Source organism: Rhinolophus ferrumequinum, chromosome 10 (genome assembly GCF_004115265.2).
Source record: "Rhinolophus ferrumequinum isolate MPI-CBG mRhiFer1 chromosome 10, mRhiFer1_v1.p, whole genome shotgun sequence".
Classification (NCBI taxonomy): domain Eukaryota; kingdom Metazoa; phylum Chordata; class Mammalia; order Chiroptera; family Rhinolophidae; genus Rhinolophus; species Rhinolophus ferrumequinum.
In genome coordinates, this window is record NC_046293.1 from 25,667,723 (window position 1) to 25,693,971 (window position 26,249).

The 26,249-nt window shown below is 33.2% G+C and overlaps 2 protein-coding genes across 2 annotated transcripts; one reads left to right on the forward strand and one right to left on the reverse strand.

Annotated features, from left to right (window-relative positions):
• Positions 1 to 3,277: 3,277 nt before the first annotated feature.
• On the forward strand, positions 3,278 to 15,357 carry KLRF2 (killer cell lectin like receptor F2). Its single transcript, XM_033117995.1, has 6 exons — positions 3,278 to 3,415; positions 6,569 to 6,667; positions 8,709 to 8,756; positions 12,503 to 12,651; positions 12,916 to 13,031; positions 14,740 to 15,357. Exons 1-6 carry the CDS (start codon positions 3,328 to 3,330, stop codon positions 14,855 to 14,857), a joined length of 618 nt encoding a protein of 205 aa, XP_032973886.1. The 5' UTR covers positions 3,278 to 3,327; the 3' UTR covers positions 14,858 to 15,357.
• CLEC2A (C-type lectin domain family 2 member A) lies at positions 13,199 to 24,284 on the reverse strand. The gene is made up of 6 exons (XM_033117643.1): positions 23,906 to 24,284; positions 22,322 to 22,393; positions 20,292 to 20,467; positions 18,822 to 18,925; positions 17,524 to 17,671; positions 13,199 to 13,301 (listed from the first exon to the last, which is right to left on the reverse strand). The coding sequence occupies exons 1-5, from the start codon at positions 24,282 to 24,284 to the stop codon at positions 17,563 to 17,565; spliced, it is 840 nt and encodes a 279-aa protein (XP_032973534.1). The 3' UTR covers positions 13,199 to 13,301; positions 17,524 to 17,562.
• Between the last annotated feature and the right edge of the window lie 1,965 nt (positions 24,285 to 26,249).

Below are 26,249 nucleotides of genomic sequence, written 5' to 3' on the forward strand. Positions count from 1 at the left end.
CAAAATGTTTCCTGATGTACCTTTGCAGTTCCTCCCTCTACCTCTGGAACCAGACAGTGATTAACTTACAATCAATGGAGAGGAGTTTTGCTGGTTTTAGAATTTTACATAAATGGAATCGTGTGGTATGCACTCCTGTCAGTTATGCTCCGCATAACATTTTTGAGTTTCATCCATATTTTTGCATAGACCAACAGTTCATTTTTTTTTATTGCTGAGTAGTATTTCATTGTGTGGATATATAATAATTTGTTCATCTATTACCCCATTGGGTTGTTTCTAATTTGGCGCTATCATAAATAAAACCAGCATACATATTTTTGTTAAAGTCTTTCTTTGGACATTTATTTTCTAATATTTTGAAGAAATACCTACGAATAAAATCATTAGATCTTATAGAAAAAGTAAATTTGTGTTTGCCCCTCTTTTATTTGTGATAAGACCACTTAACATGCAGTCTGGGAGGTGATGAGCATGTCTATGACCTTGATTGTGGTGCTGGTATCATGAGTGTTTGCATGTGTCTAAACTCATCAAATTGCACACATTAAATATGTGCAGTTTTTGAATATAAATTATACTTAAATAAAGCCGTGTTTAAAAAAGAAAATAAATGTTTAATTTTGTAAACATATAACATTTTCCAAAGAGGTTGTACCATTTCTACTATTAGTTCCAGTACCTCCACATCAACAGCAACATTTGTTATGGTGAGCCTTTTAAATTTTAGTATGTTTATGATGGTATCGAAATGCAGTTTTAACTTGTACATTTCTAATAATCTGTTGAGCATTTTCTCATGTACTTATGGCAATTAATATATGTATTAGGTTGGTGCAAAAGTAATTGTGGTTTAAAAGGTTAAAAATAATTGCAAAAATCACAATTACTTTTGCACCAACCTAATATTTTGTGAACTCTACATTTAAATATTTTGCCAATTTTTATACAATTTTTGTTATATTGAGGTATATATGTACACATATATACATATAATGAGTTATAACATTATTTATAAATAATATGGAAACAATCCCTTTGTCAGATATACATATTACAAATATTTCCCACCATTTGTGGAGTGTCTTTTTACAAAATTTTATAAAATAAAAGTATTCCTTTACTATCTTATCCAGGTATATGTCAGTTCTCCTGATCTCTGCCATAAGATATCCCAGAGAGAACTAGATCACCTTGACATATCTTAGAATGTGATATAGCATATACTTATTATACAGAATAGATTCATTATTACATTGATGACATTATGCTAATTGTACCTGGTGAATAATACGTAGTAAACATCCTAATACTTTAGTATGACATATGTTCACCAGGAAGAATCTGATCTCATTTGGCCAATTTGATACAATGGATCCTAAAATTAAAATGTACACCAGCATTCTATCAGAAACTCATATGGGGCATATTGGAAGTTAGGCCTTAGCAGTTCCAAAAAGGCATAGTAAACTGCATGAGCAGATGGCTCAGACTTCCATGGTATATTTCTGTATTAATTTTCTCTCTTCATGATAACCATGTATATGCCCTTGGGGCAGGACGGGGTGGGGTTCCATATAATCATATATTGGAGAAGTAAAAAGAAAAGTTTTATCACTGAATATGAAAAGTATGCCAGCTAGAAATATATACCAAATTAGAGTCCCATTCAAGCAGTGGTCATGAAAGACAGAAGTGAAGTTAAATCTTTGCATTAAACAGAAACTTGGGTGACACATCTGGCTGTCCATCTGGTAGGAAAGATGAGTACCCAGATATATAAATCTAAATTGACTCATGGTCAGAGATAAATGGGTTAGGTGACTCGTCAAGAACTCAAAAAGAACAAAATTAGAAAATCAGTGAGAAAGATATTTGGGTGAGAGGTATGTGTAGGGCTTATTCAGAATGGACGCAGATTGTGAAGAAGTTCATTCCCATGTAAATAAGCACAATTGATAACCACAGTTGAGGTGGAGACTCTCAATAAACCAGGTAGACAAAATATGTGCCATAGGCATCAGGAAGCTTCTTTTTCACACACTCTGTTTGCTCGATGGACCAATACAGAGTGGCCACATAGCTGAAATGGATCCCATGCATGTGATCAACAATGTTGTCTTCTACTCCCAAGGATGACCTGGAACTAATGAGTGCCCAATCTGCCAAATGCAATGGCCAAATCTGAGTCCTATATGAGATACCAATTTTGGGAGGGACAGTTGTTTAGCTAGGTGGCAGATTAATTACATTGACACTTGTCCATATTGAAGAGGGCAACACTAGGATTTAATAAGGTAGACTCTTAATCCAATAATGAATTTGACTTCCTGCCCACAGATCTTCTGCAGTACCATCATCCAAAGACCCAAGGACTCATACTAAGCTGTATCCATCTCCCTTGTATTCAATCTACCATTTTCTCTGCACTGATCATCTCTTAAGAGCTACCTCAGACTCTCATAGCCAATCCTCTCTCAGAGGTTTTGGACAATTATTTAGACAAACTGTTACGACAGCTGATTTAATGCCAGCCTGATATTACCTTTTCTCATACCCTCATTATATGCTCCTTATCATTGGCCTGTGACTTACCAATTGCCAATGAAAAGTGACATTTTCCTCTGTGTGTATGCATGTATAATACCAAAGTGTGGTAAAGATAATACTCTGTAGAGCAAACTTTTTACCAATGCTAGAATAGAACTGTAGATAGGTTTTCTCCCTTACAAAAAAGTTACTTTTTTCAAAATAATTCTGATCTCACTAACTTGAAATTTATTGATCTATTATTTTCCTGTTTTGCCTTATCTAAGCATTTTTTATCTAGACTTTACTAGTCTGATATGTCCCAAAATAGCAAAATGGTTATTTAAAAAATTTTTTTAATGTAAAAGTTTCATTCTTATCGAGCCAGACACTGGTTTTGTTTGTTTGTTATTTATTTGTTTTGTTTCATTTTTATCTTACTATAATATAAAAGATATGAGGGTAGGACGCATGTTTGTCTTGTTTATTTTTATGTTACTAGTACACTGCACACAAATGACTGCTACATGGTAAGTGCACAATAAATATTTGTTGAAAAGAATGGAATAAAACAGCCACCTTTATTTGCCTTGCAGCACACAGAATTTTAGCCAGCAATTAATAAGTCTATCCGTTTTCATTTATCAACACATCCTGTGTGGTTTTAGACAGCAATACCTGAGTAAATTTTGGCTATTTTTGGATTTCCTTTTAGTCTTTGGTACATTGGGCTAGGAGAAATATCCAAGGCTGAAAATAGTCTCCATTTTCTTTTTGCTCTTTTCTGGGTAATATCATATGAAAACATTTGAGGAGATGGAAGCTGAAGATGGCTATATGAAGCTGAATTGCAAGAATCATTTCAAATCCAGGCAGAAATCTAAAGGTAGGAATACTGTTTCTTCTCACTCAGACTCCAATTTAAAATTAGATTATTCTCATAGGAAGACAGTTACATTTGAACACTTCTAAAGTGTTAAAGTTAACTATGTTCTGGGATTTTTAAAAATGTTGTAACTTATCTGAGATAGGTTATTTAGATTCATGTAAACATCAAATAAAAAAACAAACAGTATTTTTGCAGCCATGCGGCCTGAGAAATGCTAATAGGATAATGTATAATCTCCTCAATGCTGTAGCATAAGAATAAAAAGGTAACTTTCAAGTAAAAGGTCAATGTTAGCATTTTTGTAATGGAAATTATTCCTCCTACAAAAAAACATAAGATTCTTGGAAGCAATTATTTGAGTATGGTATCTATAAAGATGTCTGTTTTACTCAGAAGATAAAGATCTAGTGCTTATGGTAGGAGTAGCAGTGGTCCTCCTATCATCAGCACAGGGTTTTACCGTTTAAAAAGCATTTACATTTACACATATTGTATTTTTTAAATTGTCTAAAAAGAGCCATGGGATTGGCAAAAGGGTCTATTGGGAATGAGAGAAGGGAAAAATAAAAGAAAACATTAATCTAAGTTTCCTCCCCCCAGATCTGTTATATCTACTATAGACAAGTTTAATAAACAAGATACCAAGATTCCAATGTTTAAATTCAGTTGGTCTAAAACAAATTTCTAAAATAATTCTGTTGAAATAGTCCAGATCTAAGCTGGGATGACATAAGCTTTTTTTACCAGCAGAAAGTTAGAACTGCTGGTAAAAACTGCAGTTCTGCCGTATGTACTTTTGGTGAATGTCCTTATGTACTATTCCGATTTTCATCTAGTGAATTCAAGATTTTTGTTTTTTCAGAAACATAATACTTTTGTCATCATCTAAAAGCTCAAGGTCTTTTTCATGATCTAAATATCAGGATGCAAACACTTCCTTTTTCATCAGTAACATATTTTGATGTAGTTAAAACTAGGGCCATTGGAGTTAAATTGACTGAATTGGACTTTTAATCCCATAGACTAACTGTATGGCCTTGGGCAAAATATTTTGTTTCTTAATGTCAATACTTTTATTTATAATAAAGCAAATCTATCTTGTAATTTTTTTATGTGGATGTTAAACTAAATTATTAACTATTTTTATCTTAAATTTATAAACCACCCTGTAAAAGACAGGTCAGTAAAAAATATATAAAATTTGACTGTAGGTACATAAACAACCATTTAAATAATAAGTGAAATAAGGATTGGGCTAACATGATAAATTAGGCCTGCATTTAAGCAAACATTACATTACTATAAGCATATTTTCTTGTGCCATAAATTTGTTTCTAAGCTTCTTTGTAATTGATGAATAAGGGTAACACAACCAGTTATTTGACTTGCATTGTAAGACAATTACACCTATTGTTTAAGATGACTGTAATTAATGTTGTGACTAAATCCAGAAAGAAAAGATTTCCCTTCACAAAGTATATAGAAATAATACAATTAGTGTTCTTGCAGTAGTGATAAGCAGTTTCATAGAGCACTTCCTTAATATTGCCCCAGGGATGCCAGTGGCATCCAGTCGAGCATTTCTGGAGTGGGCCAATGCAATGCATTCCAGGTAATCAGTTCTCTGGTTATCTGTCTTGATATAGTATGTACATTGTGCCTTAGATAAAAGAATATTAATCTTTAATTTATAGCTATGATATTATTTGGCAATGAGTTTAAAATTTTCCTTCCTGGCAAGTATGCAATCAGTTAACTGCATATGCCTAGCATTGGTCTTCCCTCATAACTTGCAGAGATATATTTTGAGGATTTTCAGCTATGTAGAGGTCTTTCTACTTTTGCTGGAATAAAGAAACCCCCACCAGCAAGAAAAAAATAATAGAAACTTACTTTGGATTTATTTTGTAATACAGAAAATAGGGCAGTGAATTTCAAAAGTTTTAGTATGTACAGCACAGTACATAACTGTGTACTATAAATATAAAGAGTTACTCTAAGTCCATAAATATCAATTGAAATAAAACATCTAAATATTACCCAGATTTGAGAAATAGCACTCTTTTATTGTGACTTAGAACACGAATTATTTGTGAAATGTACAACCGTGGTTATGGAATTCAGTGCTTGTTTATTTATAAGCTAGCAAAAATTGGGGAATAATTTTCTGAGTATCAAATTACTTGACTTTATTTTTGGTCACTAGCAAGGCAAATTAGCTACAATGCTTCTACATTGAGAAAATATTTCTATCATTTATTAATGTAAAGATATATCTGTCTTTATTTTGCTTGTAGAAAGAGTGTATATATCTAATTTATTCTAAAGTGCTAATATGTGGACAAATACAGCTAAAATTAAAAGAGAATAGTAACATATATATCCCTGCCTCTGGAGGTTCTCCATTTATTCCTCTTTAAAGACACCATTCCTGCCAATGCTGATCCAAAAGAGTACTATAGCAAAAATTCTATGTAAGCGGTATTAACTGGAGATCTATGCTGCTTAGGCTGACACTGATTCCTGTGCAAAAAGTCAAAGCCAGGGAAATATAATGTATCATATATAAAAGTGAGATAACATGTGAATACTCCCAGTACAGTGACTGGTACATAATCAAACTTCAATAACGTTCCTTTCTTTCATTTATTTCTAACAGTGAATCATTAAAATAAAGAACATATGTGACATAGATGCACTTGGCATTAGACAATCCAAAAATAAAATAAAAATAATTCCATTTACAATAGCATTATGTATATATCATATATGACACATTAATTCTATTTTTCTATATATAATACAAATGGGATATATAGAACATATATATTATTATATATTATATTATTTGATATATATTTTATATACAATATAAAACATATATTTATATTATGTATAATATGTTATATATAGACTATAAATTATATATTTACATTATATTTTAAATATTAATATATAATACATATACCACTATACATTATAAATTTTATATATATATATATCTATATATAATATAGAGAGAATTTAATAAATCATTTTATGTTATCAAAAACATCACCAAATAAATAACAAAGCAAGACAGGAAAATATTTATAAAATGAATAATTACAAGAGTTCTAAAATTAATGAAAAACCATCTCAACATTTCAGATTTCTCCTTGTATACACAGTATTATTGTATTATGCAAGTATTCGGATGCATTGGGATTCTTATTTTCATGCTGACAGTGATTGACCTGAACTTTTGGGGTGAGTATGGAGTTTATTTATTTTTGCACTTTTGAAAGATAAATTGATCTTTAATTCTTCTTAATATTAAGATCAGCTCCACATTCTAATCCAAAAATGGTAAATTAAACTTTCTAACCATATAAGTCATATTACAAAATTATTTAAAATTTAAGAAAAATTAAGAAACACTCAAACGTAAAACAAGTATTTATTCTGCACCCTTTCTTTTGAATAACCTCCACTAAAAGGTTGATTTGTTAATTTTTTTTTTAACAATTAGTGATATATTTTGCAGCGTATGTGCTCATTGGTATCACTAAGAGATAATAATTTAAATGTATAAACATGCTAGCTGAAAAAAAAGACCTATTTGAAAACCATTTTAGATGGACTTCACCTTTTTTTTTCTGAAGTGGTGTTTAATATGTGTATTCTGTACTCATTTTTCTTGAAATAACCAGACAAATTCATGGTTTCTATAATTTGCTGTTCTTCTGCTAAAACTGTGGTTCTGAAAACCGTAGGGCTAAAATGGGTGTTGTCACATATAATATTGACATGGAAACATAAACCCTGGGGGCCTTTGAGATGAGATATCTAAATATAGATGAGCCCTAAAGCAACTTCTCTAAGGGAGACAAAGAAGTAAAGGGTCTATTTTTGGGGAGCAATTATATTTGTTTTTTGTTTTTTATAATACAATAGAAAATGTCATAATTTTCTAAGACCAAATAAATGTTCTACTTTAGGTAATTCCTCTGTAGTTTGCACAGCATTTTGGTCGGGAAGCTGTGAATCAATCATATCCCCCAGATGGGTTAAATAAACCCTTATATTGAAGTCAGTAATTGATAATATGAAATCCACCACCTTGTTAACATTTAATATTGGATGACTAATATTAGTTTTCATGAGTTGATCTAAGTAAGCATCATTTAACCAGTAATTCTTGAGATAGATAGGATAGATAGATACATACATACATACATACATACATAAATCTTCATCATATTTCAGGATACAATCGGTAAAGATACAATCCTAAAAGTTTACATAAAAAATTAGTTAGAGAACCATGCGATTTCAGTGATATGTGTGATATAAAACTGAAAACAACGAAGGAGCAAGACAAACAAATAAATAAAAACTCATAGACACAGATAATAGTTTAGTGTTTACCAGAGGGTAAGAGAGGAGGCGGGTGGTAGATGAAGGGAAACGAGGTCAAATATATGGTGATGAAAGGATCATTGACTCTGGGTGGTGAACATACAATGTAATATATAGATGGCGTATTACAGAATTGTACACTTGGAACCCATGTGATATTACTAACCATTGTCACCCCAATAAATTTTAATTAAAAAAAATACTTTTCTCCCAAAGCAAAGAGAAACAAATTGACATCCGATTTTTAAATGTATATAAAAATATACATTTTGTACTAATGCCTTCAATGTTCTGAACTTGATTTTAATGTAAGTTTAAAACAAGAGTAATTAAGTAATATAATTTTTCCATGTATTTTTTGGAAACAAATAAAGGGGGGGGCACTGATATTATAGTGAAGTTAGCCCAAGACTGTAATGAAAAGACACTGTAGGTTATCAGCTGTTCTGTGTTCCTGGAAAGCAATTAATTCAGTCTACATAAAAACAATCTATAAATATTGCAGCTAAGAAGCTGAAGAAACTTGATATTGTGAAAAAAATCTTTGTTTTTTTTTTGGGGGGGAGGTTATTTGGAACAAGAAAAAATGACATCAATTAAAAATCTTAGTGGAAAAAAGAAAATAATATACAAAAAAGTAATAGGTATGAGGTTTAAGAATACATACAATATTTAGAATTGTGATTTGCACTTAAAGGAATAAAAATAGATATGATAAAAAGTGGCTAATTCTGAGGAAGGAGAGGAGTAGAAGCCTAGTTGAAGAGAGATATTTTGAATTTTTATTTGTATGCCTGTATTTTGTGCTAGTATTTTTATTCTCATATATCTAGGTTGCTCTTCATTTTTACATGTTACTCATTATATTTTTCCTTTGCACTGAGTACAGATAAAAAAATGGATTTCTCACAGAATGTAAATATCAGCAGTCAAGCAGGTAATGTTCTTTTCTGTATGTAATGTGTTGTTCTATGTTTCAATCAAGAAATTTCAACCAACCGGTCTCATGAATTTAGGCAAATTAAATATTAGTTAAACTTTCAAATGGGGATATAATAACTACATTATAAAACATTTGGTATAGGTTAAACCAAATGTGATGGCTAACTTTATGAATCAACTTGATTAGGCCATGCATGCATAGTTTCCTGATATTTGGGCAAACACTAGTCTAGATGTTGCTGTGCAAGTACTTTTTAGATGAGATTAGCATTGATGTCAGTAGATTTGAGTAAACCAGATTATCTTCCATGATGTGACTGGGCCTCATCCAATTAGTTGAAGGCCTTAAGAGAAAAAATACTGAGGTTCCTTAAAGGAAGAGGGAATTCATCCTTCAGACTCCAAACTTGAGCCTCAGCATCAGCTCTTCTCTGGGTCTCCAGCCTGCTGGCCTACTCTGCACATTTTGGACTTTCTAGCCCCAATAATTACATGAGCCCATTCCTAGAAATCCGCCGCCCCCTTTCTTACTCTCTCTCCTATTTCCCTGACAAATACATCAATTAATATAGTATGGAAATAGTATGATGCAGTGGTTGACAACATGGGCTGTAGAGCCAAACTAAGTGGATTGGAATTTCAGCTCTGATATTTACCTTTTCTATGACTTTCAGAAAAATATACAACTTTATATTACTCAATTTCTCATCTGTAAATTGGGGGTGATAATAACATCTACTTCATAAAGTTTTAATTTATTATATGTATTCTTAGATTTTTATTATGAAAACTAGAAGTAAAACTAGGTACCTTTCAAACCGTGTCAAAAATTGTTAATACATGATCAATATTATTTCATCTACACTCTTCCAAACTAAATTATATTAAAGCAATTACCAGATATCATGCCATTTAATATTTAAATATTTCAGTACATGATTCTTACAGTTAAGGGCTCCTTTTGCTTAACACAATCATAACATCATTGTGACTCCTGTGTTAGTTTTCTTTCGACGTTTAACAGATTACCACACATTTAGCAGTTTAAACTAACAATTATTTAATACCCAACCTCCATGAGTTGGGAGGCTGGGCCCAGCTTAATGAAGTCTTCTGTTCAGGGTCTCACAGGGTATAGTTTAGGTGTTGGCCAGACCACACACCTTTCTGGAGCTGAGATTCCTCCTGCAAACTCTTATGGTTGTTGGTATAATTCAGTTACTTGTGGTTGTAAGAATTAGGTCACTGCTTTCTTGCTGGCTTTCGTCCAGGGTTGCTCTAAACTCCTAAAGGGTCCCTGCATTTTCTTGCCATTTGTTACTTTCATACAGTGTCTGAAGACATGGAAGCTTAATTTCTCAATGACAATAAGAGTTCTCTCTGCCTTCACGAAAGGCCCAGTCCCCTTTTTAAGGTCTTGTACCTGACTACCCTGTTTCCCTGAAAATAAGACCTAGCCAGAACATCAGCTCTAATGCATCTTTTGGAGCAAAAATTAATATAAGATCCGGTCTTATTTTGTATTATGTTATATAAGACCCGGTCTTATTTTACTATAGTAAAATAAGACCGGGTCTTATATTAATTTTTGCTCCAAAAGATGCATTAGAGCTGATGGTCCGGCTAGGTCTTATTTTCGGAGAAACACGGTAAGTCAGGCCCACTTGGGATAATCTCTCTTTTCATTAACTCAAAATCAACTGACTGGGCACACTTCTGCTGTCTTCAAAAGGCCTTCATCTTGCCATATAATCTAACTTAATGAGGGAAGTGATATCCCATTATATTCGCAGGTATGACAACACTCACGGAGAGGGAATTAAACAGGCCATATACACTAGGGGGCAGGAATCTTGTGGGCTCTTTTAGAATTGTGTCTATCATAATTCCTAACAAAATTAGCAATAACTTCTTAATATTATTTGTTATCTAGCTAGCATTAAAATGCCTTTTTTTTCCCTTTGATTTGTTAGAATCAGAATCAAAAGAAAGATCATAATTGCACTTGGTTAAAATGTCTCAATATCTCTTGAGTCTCTTAATCTTTAGATCCTCTTTACCTTGTTTTATTTTTCCTTTGCCATTTATTTGTTGGAAAAAAATGGGTCATGATTTTGTATAATTTCCATACTCTGGATTTTTCTGTTTATATTTCCATCAGGTCATTTAACATATTCCACTATTTTATAAAGTTATTTTGAAAACTCAATATATGGTATGTGCTTAAAAACCTGCCTGGCCTCCAGTAGTGGCTATATATGTTTGTTGTTATTATTATGTAAAGCATCTGAGACAGGAATTGATATAAAGTATTGTTAAATAAATGTTTTTCTCCATTCTCATCCCCATATTTCTTTTTCTTATAGAAGATAGCACTTGAAGTTGACTTAACCATAACAACTCTTTGGACAATCAGTGTCTACATTTTGCATTATGTTTTGATGTTTTAACATATTACACTGATCATTTGGACTATTTTTAATGTGTTTTGCAACTCTAAACGATACTTTATTGACAAGTCTATCAATATCTACCCAATGGAATCACTTGGCCCAAATGATTCCTTCTCATTAATAATAGTGAATAAATTGCCCCTTTCAAATTATAAATTGGGAGGTATATTGGAGGTCATTTAATACTTTTTAGTCCATAACTATGTACTTGTACAGCTGGGATTAGAATCCAGCTCTCCTGAGTCTTCAAATATTTTTTGCAAAATTGTATAACTATCTAGGATTGGCAATTCTTGACCTGGTACAAAGTATATTGATAAGGTAAGGATATATATGAATTTTATATATTTAAAATTAGTCCATGATAATCTTTGCTATCTGTTGATGTTACTCGCCCCTCCCACCATCTTAGCTGGACATATTAATTCAATTTCTTAAAATGAATTTTAACAAAATTTTAGGCTCATAGACAACAGAGGAAAATATTAACAATGAAAATTATGACATGCTCTAACTTATGGATATTTAATTCAATTATTCAACGATCAACAATTAGACACTATAATCAAAGTGCTACATTGATGGGAAATTCAAAGATGAAAATGACAGTCACTTCAAGAACCTTCCAGTCAGGTAAAAGACATGGGGATGTTCACAAATGACAAGGACATAGATAATTCATCCTTTGTTAAATGATACCTACGTATTATGAGTCCTAGAGGTGGCAGAAATTATGAGTGTGTTTAAAGGCTTTGATTTTGAAGTGGACATACGATTGAACATTAAAAGATAAGTATAATTTAGAGGATGAAAAAGGAAGAGTAGCCTATTCAAGGCTAAGGGAAAAGTGTGAATGAAAAACACAGGAGGATGAACATGACCAACCCAATGAGGTAAGCATTGGTAGTGGTAAGTAATCTCACAGAAATGAAGTGCTGGTTGTAAAAACAACCTCCAGAAAAAGGAGTTAGAATCAGATAGTGGAGGGACTTAAGCAACAGGCTTTCATTATTTTTCAGTTAGTAATAAACAGTTAAGAAAAATTATATATCTGTTTCTTCTAATTATAGGGGTCAGAACTCACTCCAACCCATCGCCCAAAACCTTTCCCCCATTCTGGGAAATACACAGATTAATGAATTAATCTCATTCTTGTTCTGCTAATAGAGTTGCCTTTTAATTGTGAAAAGCGAGTTGACTATTTTCCAGTCAATTACATTTGATACTACTCACATTTTATCTTTGACTGTAGAGTTTAATTAATTTTTTTTCCTACATTTTCTTTCAGGAAGTAAGTGTATGTGCCCAAATGACTGGCTATTGAACCAAGGGAAGTGTTACAAGTTTTCAACTTCTTCTAAAACTTGGAATGAGAGTCAGCGTGATTGCACAAAACTCCAGGCACATTTGCCAGTGATTAACAATTCTAAGGAGCTGGTGAGGAATCAAAAACAAGATCTAAGTGCTCAAGGAAGAACTGCTAGGTGCAATTCTAGGAAGTGGGGGTGGTTTATAGTCATTGCTTTTGAACATTCATTAGCCATAATATAATTACTATTGTTTATGATAAAAAACATATTTATTAAAGAAATGATTATTTACCATTTCATCAATGCCTGGCACAATGCCTTACTCTATAAGAGGCATTGACATTTTTTTTTCTCAAAAAATGAATGAATGAATACACAATTTCCTCCTTAGGAATTCATACAGAAGAGTTTAAAACCTGGATGTCCTGGTTGGATTGGATTATATATTATATCCCCAGAAAAACAATGGCAGTGGATAAATGAACATGCTTTTGTGGAACAAAACATGTAAGCAGTTATTTGAGGCAGAGGGATGATGTAGTGATGTTTTATTTATAGCAAAGTATTTTTAATTAAGCTTCCTTGATGTCCAAGTCTTTTTATCTTTCTTCTTTCTTTCCTCCTTTCTTTTAAAAATTTTTTTCTCTTCATTTTTCTTCTTCTCTTTTTCCTCTGTTCTTTCTCCTTTTATGTTTTGCTTCCTTTCCTTTTTCTTTTAACAGTCAGTAATGTTGACAAATGGAGTTAGAAAGTATTCAGTATGGCGTCTGGAAATTACTGTCAAAAAAGTGATAATTAAAAATTTTTAAGCTGACTAGGATCTCATTTAAAATAATTTAAAGCAACTATTTTCTATATAGGAAATTCAAAGATAAGAGTCACTTATACATAAAAGCATCTGGAATATATAAAAACATCTCTCGAGGTGAAATCAAAAATTGTGAATTTATGAGTAAAGTTTTGCTCTTAGAAAATTCTCCCAATTATTTTGATTTCAATTACTTCATCTGTACAAAAAGAACAATGAAACTTTCCTCACAATGTTCTTGTATGAACAACATAAGTTAAGGCATGTAAGAGTGCTTTAAAATTCTTAAGTGTCATATACATTTACACATTTTCCTTTGGGCTCTCATATTCTTTACACGTTATACTACCATAGCACCTGAGATGTGGCAAGTTTGGAACAAAGACCATGGAGTGATAGTTACTTTCAGTCTGGATATTTATGTACTCTTAGGTACTTCTATTCTCCATTTACCATCATCTTTCATGAATATAAACTAACGTATGAAGTAGTATTCATTTTTGGAACTATTTTGACATATGTTTGACAAAAATTAGTAAGAAATGCTTGGGGTCTTTTATTTTATTTGGAAACCAACATATTGTTAGGGAAACATATTTCTTTTTAAAAGCTTCCCTTTAATTATTTATGAAAAATGATGCGCAGAGGGTTATAATAGTGTTTGGTTTTTATACTTTAAACAGTAATCAGTAACTAGAAAGATTAATGAAAAAATAGCTTTCTCCAAAAATATTTTACCCCCACATTTTCCTATCCCTATCATACCATTGAAGTTAAATGAGGAATTTAATAGTCAGCTAAATAGTTTTTACTTTAACTTTAAAAAGAAATTAACTTTTTTTGTAGTAGGTTACTGCTTTGTAACTCCTATTGGTATAATATATCGATCACCACGCATTCTTTACCAAAACTTCCATTTTAACATCTAATTACCTTTTAAAGAAAATTATTTATTCTGCTATGTGGAAAATGAATAGATGGAAAGTGAAACTGAAACTGAAGTTCAGTTAGAAGGCAGTGACCAGAGATAAGGAGAAGTACCGGTAGTCTGAACTAGAAGAGAATGAATATGAGGACTTATCTGGGGATAGAATACCCAGGACTTCGTGATCTATGTAAGGTAAGGAATGAGAGGGAAGGAAGAGACAGGATGCTTCCAGTCTTCAGGCTTGAGCTTCTATGGTGATGTTACTCAAATAAAAGTGGCATCACAATGGGGAGGGCTTGGAGGGCAAGCAAATCAAGAGTGCCCAAATACAATCATTGGCAACAATAGAAGGGTCCATTCGAAAACTGCAACATTTTGATTGTTGAGGAAAATTTATACAAGTTTGGCTAGAGAAATCTTTAAAAAATACAACTATTATTTTAAGATAAATTCTCTAAAGTCTGTCCTTTATCTCCTAGTTTTTCAGTAATTGGACCAACTAATATCATGAGCTGTGCTGTCACAACAGGAAATCAAGTGTATTCTGAAGACTGTCGCTCCAAATTTAATGGCATTTGTCAGAGAGATGTTGTCTGAACAAGGAAAGCAAATCTGCATTTAAATAAAGAAGTGGAAGAAATGTGTATGGATGTTAACAATGCATATCTATTTTTTTAGAGGAATACAAATTTGTTTCTTTTTTATTCAAATATAAAAATTTCAGATATTCTATACAGAAATAAGACTTCAAAATGAGAAGATATAGTAATTTATTTTTAAACAAGAAAACATAACTTCCTATTTTTTTAATGTCTGAAAAATAATTATATTTAATCTTCTAAGCCTGCCTATTCTCTATGTGTGTCCTATTACTTGGATTCTAACTCCTGAGCATTTGGTGGAGTAATAGGCCAGGCATGTAGATATAGATATGCCATTTTTTCCTTCGTGGTGGGCCTTTACACCAAGTTGTTCTCAATTTTTATCAAAAAGAAATCAAACTTTCAACTATAATAACATATTCAGGTATTGTAAGCATAGGATGTCTATTTGAAGTAATATATAATCTTGTTTTTAATGTAATTCCACAATTTATTATCTTTTAATAAAATTTATTTTAAACATTACTATATTGAGAATGGTCCTACACCCTTAGTTTTCTAACTGAAATTCTATAAAAAGCTTCTTATTTTCCTCTCATTTATTCAAAACATTCATATTTCAAAATAAATGAAACAGTCTGCGTCCACTGTGAGGTAGTTATTTGACTTCTTCAAGAAATTGTGTGTAGTTTATTTTAAACCATCTGGAATCTATATCCTAACTGTGAATATAAGGAAAAAAAAAGAGATGAATTATTCTAAATTGCTAAGCAATGAAAAAAATTAACTTGTAACCAGGAGGCAACAATAAAAATAAAACCTATATTATGAATCAACTAAAAAAATTGAGCCAAAATTTAAAATACCTCTCTGTTATACACAATGGCATCTAAAGTTCATCATTTCCAAGTTTTCTTGGTTACAACATGATGCACAGATGTAAAATGTCCATACTTGATTACATGCTGATATTTTCCAGGATTACTAAAAGTCATTTGCATTCACATAGCCTGCGAGGTAGAACATTTATAGGTGGGGCTCACAAAAAATCTCCCTATTATATGTCAGAAAGTTTCATCTGCAGCTAATTAAGGAAGTAAGCCTCCTCCATTAAAGATATAGGAGAAGGACTTGTTTCAATGTTTTTGCCTTGTAACCTAGACATTTCGTTTCTCCAGCTTCTCTATCCTGTTAAGTTTCTATTTCTTCACTTCCACTGATATTCCTTCCTTGTACTCATAGATTACGGTTACCTAGTCAGGAAAGTAAACTCAAGCTAATGTAACAAAGGCAGCATTGATATGATTTTACAAATGCTCTGCAGAATTTGAATTTTATGTACCCAATTTAGAGATGTTATAAGTCCTTCTTATTTCCTTGTCCTTACTTGGAAAATTAAAAACTTCTCAGAAATCTAGTGTTTGATCACTTATTTTTGCATGTATCAGGTTAGTTCCCCCTCCCCTTTTTTAGAACAACCACCATTTATTTTATTTTATTTTTACATTTATTTTTTCAATTACCATTCACATAAAATGTTATATTAGTTTCAGGTGTACAACATAGTGATTAGACATCTTTATACCTTAGGAAATTCCCCCCGATAAGTCTAGGACACACACATCTGACATCATACATAGTTACTACAATATTAGTGACTATTACTGACTCTGTACTTGATACCCTTATAACTATATTTATAACTGGCAATTTGTACTTGATCCCTTTCACCTTTTTACCAGTCCCCCCAACTCCCTACCCATCCAGTGACCATCAATTTGTTCTCTGTGTCTATGAATTTCTTTTTTGTTGGTTCATTTATTTTGTTTTTTAGATTCCACATATAAGTGAATTCATGTGATATTGTCTTTCTCTGTCTGACTTATTTCACTTAGAATAATACTGTCTAGGTCCATCCATGTTTTCCCAAATGGTAAGATTTTATTCTTTTTAATGGCCAAGTAATATTCTATTAAATATATGTACCACTCTTCTTTATGAATTCATCTATTGATGGACACTTAGGTTGGTTTCATATCTTGGCTATTGTAAATAATGCTGCAATGAACATAGGGGTACATATATCTTTTTGAATTAGTGTTTTGGATTTCTTCGGATAAATACCCAGAAATGGAATTTCTGGGTCATATGGTAACAATTTTAATGTATAATTCTGATCATTTATCAGTGACTATTTTTTACAGAGTTAGGGTCCTCCTGGTGGGCTTTCCCTTATTTTTAGGATATTGTTGAAGTAAATGCCTATTCATAAGCAATTCTCTTATAACATTTCTGTAAGTCAAAGTCACTATGGTTAGTATTTTATAATATTTACACATATGGAGTACATATACTTCTCTAATTTTTAAGCTATAAGTCTTGGCTTGCCTATCAACATAGAACCATTTAAATTTGCTTGTTATAACCATCATTACAGTTACAGGCTATCTAATTATTTATTGCTACTTTGTTTAGAACTATTTAATAGGAGTTTCCTGACTTGTACTCATAATAAGCAGTTAGGTATCTTGAATTGATGTGGTTTGCCTATAATCATTCATTCAACAATTTTTAGTTCCTTTTTAAAATACTTTTAAAACTCTGCATTCCATACTGTGAGAAGTGAAAAGCAACTTTTTCCTACTAACTCCTTTGCTTTACCTTTGAAGTTTGATTGTCATTTTTCAGGTTTTTGCTCTATTAAAATCTAGGTTTGCTGCAAATCCACTTGATATCAACAAATCCCCTGGAACTATAGACTCCATCAGCATTCAGAAAAGCAAAGGATCCATCCCCGGTAATTTCAAACCTGAAAAGGAAAAAATATCAGTTTGGAAGCCACTGATAGCTGTAATCAAAAATAAAATTAGGAATAGAGTGATTTGAAACATTTTATACAAAACACTGAGCTCCATACTCACCCATCAATCACCATATGCTACACAAAAATATCTGGCACATTAAAAGAATATATGACTGAATGTAGGTATTTATTTAGTTCTTAATAGTGTAATCTGTAATCTTATTTAGAATAGGTAGAAAACATATATACATATATATGTGTATATATATGGATAAGTCAATGATATAGCTATATCTCTGTATTTATCTACATTTACCTGTATTTATTTCTATCTATCATCTATCTATCGATCTATCTATCTACTGAGAGAGAGAGAAAGAGAGGGGCTAAATCCAAAGATCTCTGGAATTTTTTTAAAAAGCAGTTTCCTTGCATACTTTTAGCTAATGTTCTTTTTTGAAAATAAGTAACAAGATTTATATTCATTTGGTACTTTTGAAACATATTGAAATACAAACCAGAGACTAATTATAATATTGTCTTTATTAATTTGTTTTGTTAACCGAATTTTCCCTTTTTTTGTAATAAATATAATTTGTCGTCCTATCATACATATTTCAATATTTGTTTAATTGGTTCCCTTTTTTTAATCTAGCCCTTAATGAAATATGATGGCAGGAGTACATGGATAGAAAAAAAAAGTAGTTAGTTCTTATAGCTAAAATGGTATATAAGTGAAGAAACAACATTCACTCAAGAAATGGTTACATAAAGCAGTAATATTGCTTATGACGGACATTTGGAAAGTTAAAGGCAACAATATGGACTCTATTTAAAGAAGAAAGATCTTGTATAAATTTAACCAGTTGGAAAAAGATTCAAGTAATATATGTGCTTTGGCTTGGAATTTGCAGAATAGTTGAATTTAAATTAGCAGCAGGAGGGTTGATTAGCTATAGCTTTACAGTGAAAGTAAAATAAAATAGGAAACAAACATAAAAATGAAAAATTTCACTGTCTCATTTAGCAAGGTAGAAAGAAGATGGGTTGCTCTAGGGTATGTTTCATTGTGAAGGGGCATGTGTCACAACTCAAAATTATTTAAAAATTTTTGTATAACCAGAATAAAACCTTTCCTATTCAATTAGAAACTCACCAAGCATTAAATGTTGTGCCGTTTGTCCATTTCCAAGACTCGCCTGGTTTTCTGCTCAATCCAATCCAGTGCATTTTTGTCCCCGTGTGCTTCTTCAAAAATTCCTTTCACAAAAAGCAGGGCATTATCTATTACTTAATATTTTAGAGCACATTGCTGAACAATGCTTCTCACCCCAGTCAGCTTTTAAGATTTAATTCCTGATTTGCATGGCTAATGCTTCTATAGCAACAAACGCACAGATATTTAGTTTTACCAGAAAGATTCTCACTTTGCTCTTTTACTTCTTAAATGTCACTAAGGAGTGGAGGGACTCTCATCAAGTCATAGAAACTCTCTGAGCTGCCTTGACTTGAATTATCTTTAAAGGTAACTTCTATTTATGTCTCAACTGGGAAATTAATGAGAAAAATATATTTGACGTCCCTTCCTTCTATTTCTAATGCATAAACTATCAGTATGTTTTAGTCACAGAGAGAATGAAAAAGACTATAAACTGATGTGATGTTATATAGATGACAAAATCAAGAGCTAAGCAGTTTTTATAGGAACTAATACAGCATGTTCCTTAAAGATGCCAGAGAACTAATGCTTATATTTTGTTTTGTGTGTAGGTTCTCTCTCAAAAATCATAGAAGAGGGATTTCAGAGGGAAAATGGTTTAATGGAAAGTATAAATACTGTTAAAATATAGTAAAACTCAGTCATACACTACTTTGACTAGATACCAGAATAAGAGTCCCATTGCTGTTGTGAGCTTTCTCATAGAATCAGAAACCAAACTAACTTCTGAATATGATTTATTGCAATAGAAGATATTGAACGATGGGTTTAGTCTCTCCTCTATCTGTTCTTCACTATTAGACCACAGATCTATTAGTCAGCTTTTCTTTACAAGCTTCTTCCCTCACACAGTGCCCGTGGAGTTCAAGTCCCTATTTCTTTGCCCTCTTTCACTTTTTCAATTCATTGTCTCACTTACTTCATACAGCATGGATTTTCCTCACATCCTTATCTCTAAATTCCAAGAACCATATCTTTTCTTTGTTAGTTTGTTTCAATTTCCCAAGGCTATTCTTGAGAAGATGCAAATGTAAAGGTATTAAAAACTATTTAATAATCTAAGAACACTGAACAAAGCATTTAGCTGTATAAACAATATGCATTGTGATTAAGGACATAGCATCATCACTAGCTAACTTGCTTGTGTTCGAATCCAGTTCAACAAGTATGATAATGACTGTGTTGCATAACATCTCTGTGCTTCACTTTCCTCAACTTTAGAATAGGGATATCTGAATATTTACTTCATAGGCACTGGTTGAAAAAAAAATTACATGTTTTTATAGTTACAGTGCTTAAAACATTGTGTGGCATACATTATCATTGAATACTAATTTTTGTTATTTTTATTATTTCTTTGTATAAACTTAAGCTCTGAAATGATTGCAAACTTTCCCGTTTTCTTACCATATCCTCTTGTGTATCAATGTGAGCAAGTTCTGATCCCTGTGAACTGCAAACTCTTTTACTGGCTGTCCAATTCCTGGTATCATCAGAAAAATAGAAACACTTCTCTCTTACTCCAATCCATTCTCCTGAACATTCCATAGTTTTGGGATATTTTAAAAGTTTTACAACAAATACTGAAAAAAAAAAAAGAATTGATCAAATAAAAAATAAATTAAAATGTATTTCTACTCATTCTAGTGAATCAATTTTATTTTTCACTCCCATGGCTTGAGGCCTATGAAATCAGCTTCACTCACAGGATTATGGATGAATTTAATTCCCTGCCTGCAAGGAGGAACTCTTGATTGAGTAGTCTGTACTGGATATTCCTGGCTTCTGTTTTGAGGAATAGGACTGCTAGCCTCTCATGGTCTATACTGACATACTACCAAAAACAATGCATAAAATTTATCAATTGAGAAAGAAGTGTAGAGACCTGAATATAATTTAGGCCTCAAGGCTAGGGTAAGAAATGAAGGCTTACCTTTACTTGGAAGAGAAACGAGAAGGTCATAGACAAGACAGGACATTCAAGTTAGGGAAGTGAAACACACCATAAATGACAACAAATACTTGAAATATAAAATTTAGTGGAATATTTGTTCTACTTCACCAGTAGTCAGTGCCAAAGGAGCTGGAATAATGATCAATGTAGTTCTACTTGTATCCATATTGTTTTGAGAATTTACTGTTTCAGGGTTTTAGTTGGGTGCTGGGTAATCAGAATAAGGTAAAGTCCCTGTGCTCCAAATGTTTGAATCGGTTAATGTAATTAGTAAATGTTCAATGTAGGCCAACTCTAAAGCCTTCTTTCCTCACTCTGCTATGATATTATATATATGTATATGTAAATATATAAATATATATATATATATATTTTTTTGGTAATACTCAGAGTGTATTCAGGCTACTATAGATGGGTAATAAACTATATTGTGTTTCAATACATTTTTTAATCAATTAATTAATGAATGTAAAGACTTCTTATAGAAACCCTTCTCTACAATATTTAAATTCCAAATGTTTAACTATCAATAATGTTGACCACCTAGGACCATATGGTAAGGCTGTAAACAAGAATATTCAGTACTCTTGCAAATGACAAAGAAAACAAGAATCAAGAGTGTAGTGCTACTTTAATTTAAGTGCTACCTTAAGTGTTAAATTAAGCAAAGCATGCATATGGACAATCAAGTACTGAAGAGTATTAGGCCCTAGCTCAGGAATTAAAATTTACCTTTGAATTATTTTCACAATATGAACCCATAATACACAGAAGAAAAATTAACATCTTCTTTTTTACAAATCTACTCCAACAGAGAAAATCTTGCAACATATTACTTATGCTATTATTTCATTTTTCTTCTTTCAACAAAATATGATAGAATAAATATTTCATAGAACAACTATTAGTAATATTTCTTACTCTTGATCCAAAAGAAATTAAAGGTATACCTCAATTATAGAGGGAGTGTTGCATGTAAAATATCAAGAATTAGACAAGAATCTCAATTCTGGCTCTGGAACTCATTATTTGCGAGAGGCAACTTACTCACTTTGGCTCCTATTTCTTTGTATGTAAATGGTTTCATAATTATACATGTTTCATTGTCTTGTGAGAATTAAATATAAATATTAAATATAGGGTATTTAACATTCACTCTTTAACTCAGACAAAGTACTCTCAGCTATAAAAATAGTTATTGCTGTTGCTATCTGGTGGTTGTCTGAGAATTTACAATTATATTACTCAAAGATCAAGAACTACTATAAAGTTGATAAGATGACTGCATTGTGGTACTTAAGAGTATTTTTGAGAAAAGCAAGGAGTATGGTAAAACCTGCTGAGATGGTAGGAACCTGAGGACAATCTCTACACACCCTTTTATTACTCCAGAACTGAGAGATTCTGGATTAAGCTTAAGTTATAAAATTTTGGGCCAAGTGAGCATAAAGAACTATAGAAAGTTTATAAATTAAGCACTCACCGCTTAGTATTATAAAAATAAACAGGATGAATACAATATGAGAAAATATCAAGTATTTTTTCAACTGATGAACTGCAAAATAAACAAATATTTATAATTAAATTTCCAGAGAAACCCTTATTGGATACTTATTATTCATTTATTCTTCTTCCATAATAATCAGTCAAGAAAATCTCATTAAAAGCATATATATCTTAAAGTAAAAAAGGATATAATTGAGATAGGACAGGGGCAGGGCCTCCAATAAGAACCACTAACTTCCAGTGGAAGACAAAGGACCAGTAAATCAAGATGAGACAAGGAAACCAGGCCAAGATGGCTAAAGATGTCCCTCCAAGTAACCTCCAGCCACATTATATGGTCATTGTAATATATCTCCATGCTAAATGACACACCCACAAGCGCCAGGACACCTCCAGAGGGGACCATTTAGGGACAAAAAAGGAGTGTATTCCTGATTCTTGGAAAAGCCCACTTATTTCCTGAAACTAATAGAACATTCCTCTCCTTCATTTCCGTGTAAAATACCTACCAAATGGAAATTACTGCCACACCTCAAATGAGTTTGTCTTTCGCCCGGAGGCGAGCCTATGGAGTAGATCTTTATTCAATCAACTACTTTCGCTTTATTTCCCGGCTTATGCTTTAATACTTTCCTGCAACACAACAGCTTTACAAAGTGTGAAGACGGTAAGTGCCAATGATTGCTATAGCTGTTCAGATGGGGAATAGGGGTGGGGAGATCACTTAGACTTGATGGAAGAAGGGAGGAAAGGCAAGGTTAATTCTAAAGGGAGAAATAGTGTGAACGGGGGACTGTAATCAAGAGAGTATAAGGGTCATTGAAAGAGCTGTGATCAGACAAATGGCCATAACAAATATATAAATTTACAAAAAATCAAAGATAGGGAAGAAAGGAAGATCATAAGGTCATATCACTTAAGTGTAAGAAATCCCTTTCATTATTTTGTAAGCAATAAGGTTAAGAAGTTTAAGGCATTTGAGCAAGAGAATGTCACAATAAAAGCAGTAATTTGTGGTGAACAGAATGAATTAGAGAGGAGAGGGGAGTTGGTACTCACACAGTAATAATTCTATTAATGATTATCTTGTCTGACACATTAGTGGAGCAGGGCCCGGTTGGCACCCCCACGTGGAGGCCTCTTCACACCCCCGGCCTCACCATTACTTGACTTACCTATAGCTTAACAATAAATCAAACCCCTGCGGCTTGAGCTCGGAATGTCCCCTGTCCCACCCAGTTCCCTGTTTTAGAAAATCACCCTGAAACTTATGATTAACATCCTTAGGCTTACTGATCACAATCTCTACAGTCTAGCATTCTTTCCAGGCTACTTCCATTATTATTCCTGGGTTGCTGACTTCACCATAAAATTTCATGACCACAGGGAAGACGCCATGCAGATACCTGGAACCTTCACGTAGCCTCTGGAGGAACGCCCAGATTTTCCCTTCAACACCCCAAGTCGGTCTGAGAATGTTACGGCAGTTTTTGGAGGTGTTAACCCACTGCCTTCTCAGACCACGGTGCTCTGAAATAAATAAGCATTTATTATTCGATACCCAACTCCTGTGTTTCTCTATTGGCTGAGTGGCACACGCAGAACGAACCCTGGACTGGTCTTCTGGTTTCCATTTCTGGCGATTCGATAGGGATGGTCTCGGGATTCCTCTGGTAATTCTTTCGGCTTGTGAGTCTCCGGGGCTGCCTGGGACTGGGTGGATTCCTTGACACAGGACCAACCTCTGGAAGCAGCTGCCGAGCAATTTTGCTTATCAAGGTGGGATCTATGCCAGGGCCCACCCATGACAGACACCTTTTTGCCCAATTGGGATAAAGCGTTTGCTCTGTTCCTGCCTCGTTTCTGGTTCTAGAAGTGGGGTGGCCCTGGTGTGCACAGGATTTTTCACTTACCATCTGGGGCTCCTCTTTGAGGGCCATTTAGGTGTCATACTGACCCATTGGCACCAAAAGGTGAGATTGCAATGTCCAGCAAGGCATAATACCCCCACCAGTAAGGGGCTTTGGTTGCAAGCTTGCTTTGGTTCTGGAAGCATGCTTGTGGTTGGCACTGTGAAAGCCACCATGCTTGGTTTAGGCCTTTGGGCACTGGGTGGTCTTAGGGCCACATTTGGTTTTTACCCACTGGCCGATTGTCTGATGATCGACAGACCATGTATATGGAGTAAGATGATGTCGCATGCCAATTTGGTGCTTGGCTAGGTTCAGTTTTGGTTTTGGTATTTGGATCCAAAGTTAGGTTTTCTGGTTTTGTCTGATTCAGGGAACACTTGGATTTGTGTGTGTGTGTGTGTGTGTGTGTGTGTGTGTGTGTGTGTGTCTCAAGTGCAGCTGTATTTGTTCAAGCTCAAAAGTGGGATCTAAGGGTTTAATCCCGGCCAGGAGCCCATTGGCCAAAGTATTAGGCCATTGGCAAAACTATGGCTATAAGCCATTGACCAAAATGAAATTAATGTTCTATTACAGTACTGCTTGGCCCATGTATATATTAGATTCTGGAAGGTGCTGGTCGCTCAATATTTCATTGCAACTGGAATTGTTCTGTTAGAGGTCTGGGAAATAAAATTTCTTTATAAAAGCCTTTATGATAGACTCTAAAGAGAGGGGAACTAAACTGAGAGTTCAGGAAAAAAAAGGGACTGCAGCCATCTCCTAACCCACTTATAACCAGGGATGCCTGAGGCTGAGGTAACTGAAGGATAAAAAAGAGATACTTTTAAAACCAAGCAACTAATTCTCAAGCCAGACTCTCCAACCCTTGTCGCGGCTTCTTTGAAATTGTAGGGGCAATTGTAAGATCTTAGGACCTCTCTGCAATTGTTAATAATTCTGTTTATATGTATATGATCTTTGATATCTGCGCTTGTCTGTGTTTTGTATATAATGTAGTGTTTTTGCCTCTGGATGGCATTACCAGATTATAGTTGATTAGCCTAAAGAAAAAAAATTAAGCGCTTATATAAATTTAAATAATAAAAAACTAACTCAAGTGCTTTTCAGTATCACATAATCTAAGAAAATATTTGATACTAAGGCTGGTTTAACTTTTGGTTAAATAGATACACATTTTTAAGGTTATTAACATCAAATATGGTATTTTTTGTTTTACCTGGGTTTACAAGAATAAATTGATGTTACCTCTGTCACAAAATTTGTCAAAAGAATAGCTTGGGTAATAATTACCTTTGAAATCTCATAGAGCTAAAAACTGATAAAGTGTTAACTAATATAAAGTTTTAGATGAAACTTTTCAGTAATAATTATATAGTGTGGATACTTGGACGTTTTTTCCCTGCTTCTGTTGGTAACTTAAGATTTCAGTTTTACTAAGTTGTGTTAAATGATAAAAATTATTAAGTATCTAGGTATTTCAAAATAACAAAATGCTGAAATATTAATTATTGGATGAGTCTGAGTTCACTTACTTTTTGGTTTTTTGTCACAGGAAATCTGAAAGATAACTTAAGATCTATCAGTAAACGTGTTTTGTACTTTTTAAAAATATATAATTTTAAAAATTGGTAGATATATTGCTAACAAAATCCTATACTTCTAAAGGTTTGTCACGCGGGGTGTCCGGCGGGGTCTCTGGTCCCGCTCCCCACACAAGAACGCAGGACACGGTGAGGCCAAAAAGGAACACCCACGGAGCCATAGGTAGGGGAGTCACACCACTATACTCTCACTGGCGGCTGGGTTGGAGACACAGGAACCAGGAGCAACACAATTCTCAACCCTCACTGCGCCGCTTGCAGACTCAGCCACCATCTTCTTGCTAGCTCCCCCCTTTTCTGCTAGCCTAGCCACGGCAGTTATATTAGTGCCCAATGGCTCACTGGTTACAGCTGACGGCCAACTAGCCACAGCTGATGGCCATTCGATCAC

Excerpts from the sequence above, each read along its gene's own strand:
- KLRF2 (XM_033117995.1), top strand. The coding sequence starts at position 3,328 with ATGAAAACATTTGAGGAGATGGAAGCTGAAGATGGCTATATGAAGCTG. Across the intron at positions 6,668-8,708 it reads GATTGACCTGAACTTTTGGG|ATAAAAAAATGGATTTCTCA; the intron begins GTGAGTATGGAG and ends CACTGAGTACAG. Across the intron at positions 8,757-12,502 it reads AAATATCAGCAGTCAAGCAG|GAAGTAAGTGTATGTGCCCA; the intron begins GTAATGTTCTTT and ends ATTTTCTTTCAG.
- CLEC2A (XM_033117643.1), bottom strand. The coding sequence starts at position 24,284 with ATGGCCCTCAAAGAGGAGCCCCAGATGGTAAGTGAAAAATCCTGTGCA. Across the intron at positions 18,926-20,291 it reads TTGATACACAAGAGGATATG|GAATTTTTGAAGAAGCACAC; the intron begins GTAAGAAAACGG and ends TTTTTGTGAAAG. Across the intron at positions 17,672-18,821 it reads GGCACAACATTTAATGCTTG|GTTTGAAATTACCGGGGATG; the intron begins GTGAGTTTCTAA and ends TTTCCTTTTCAG.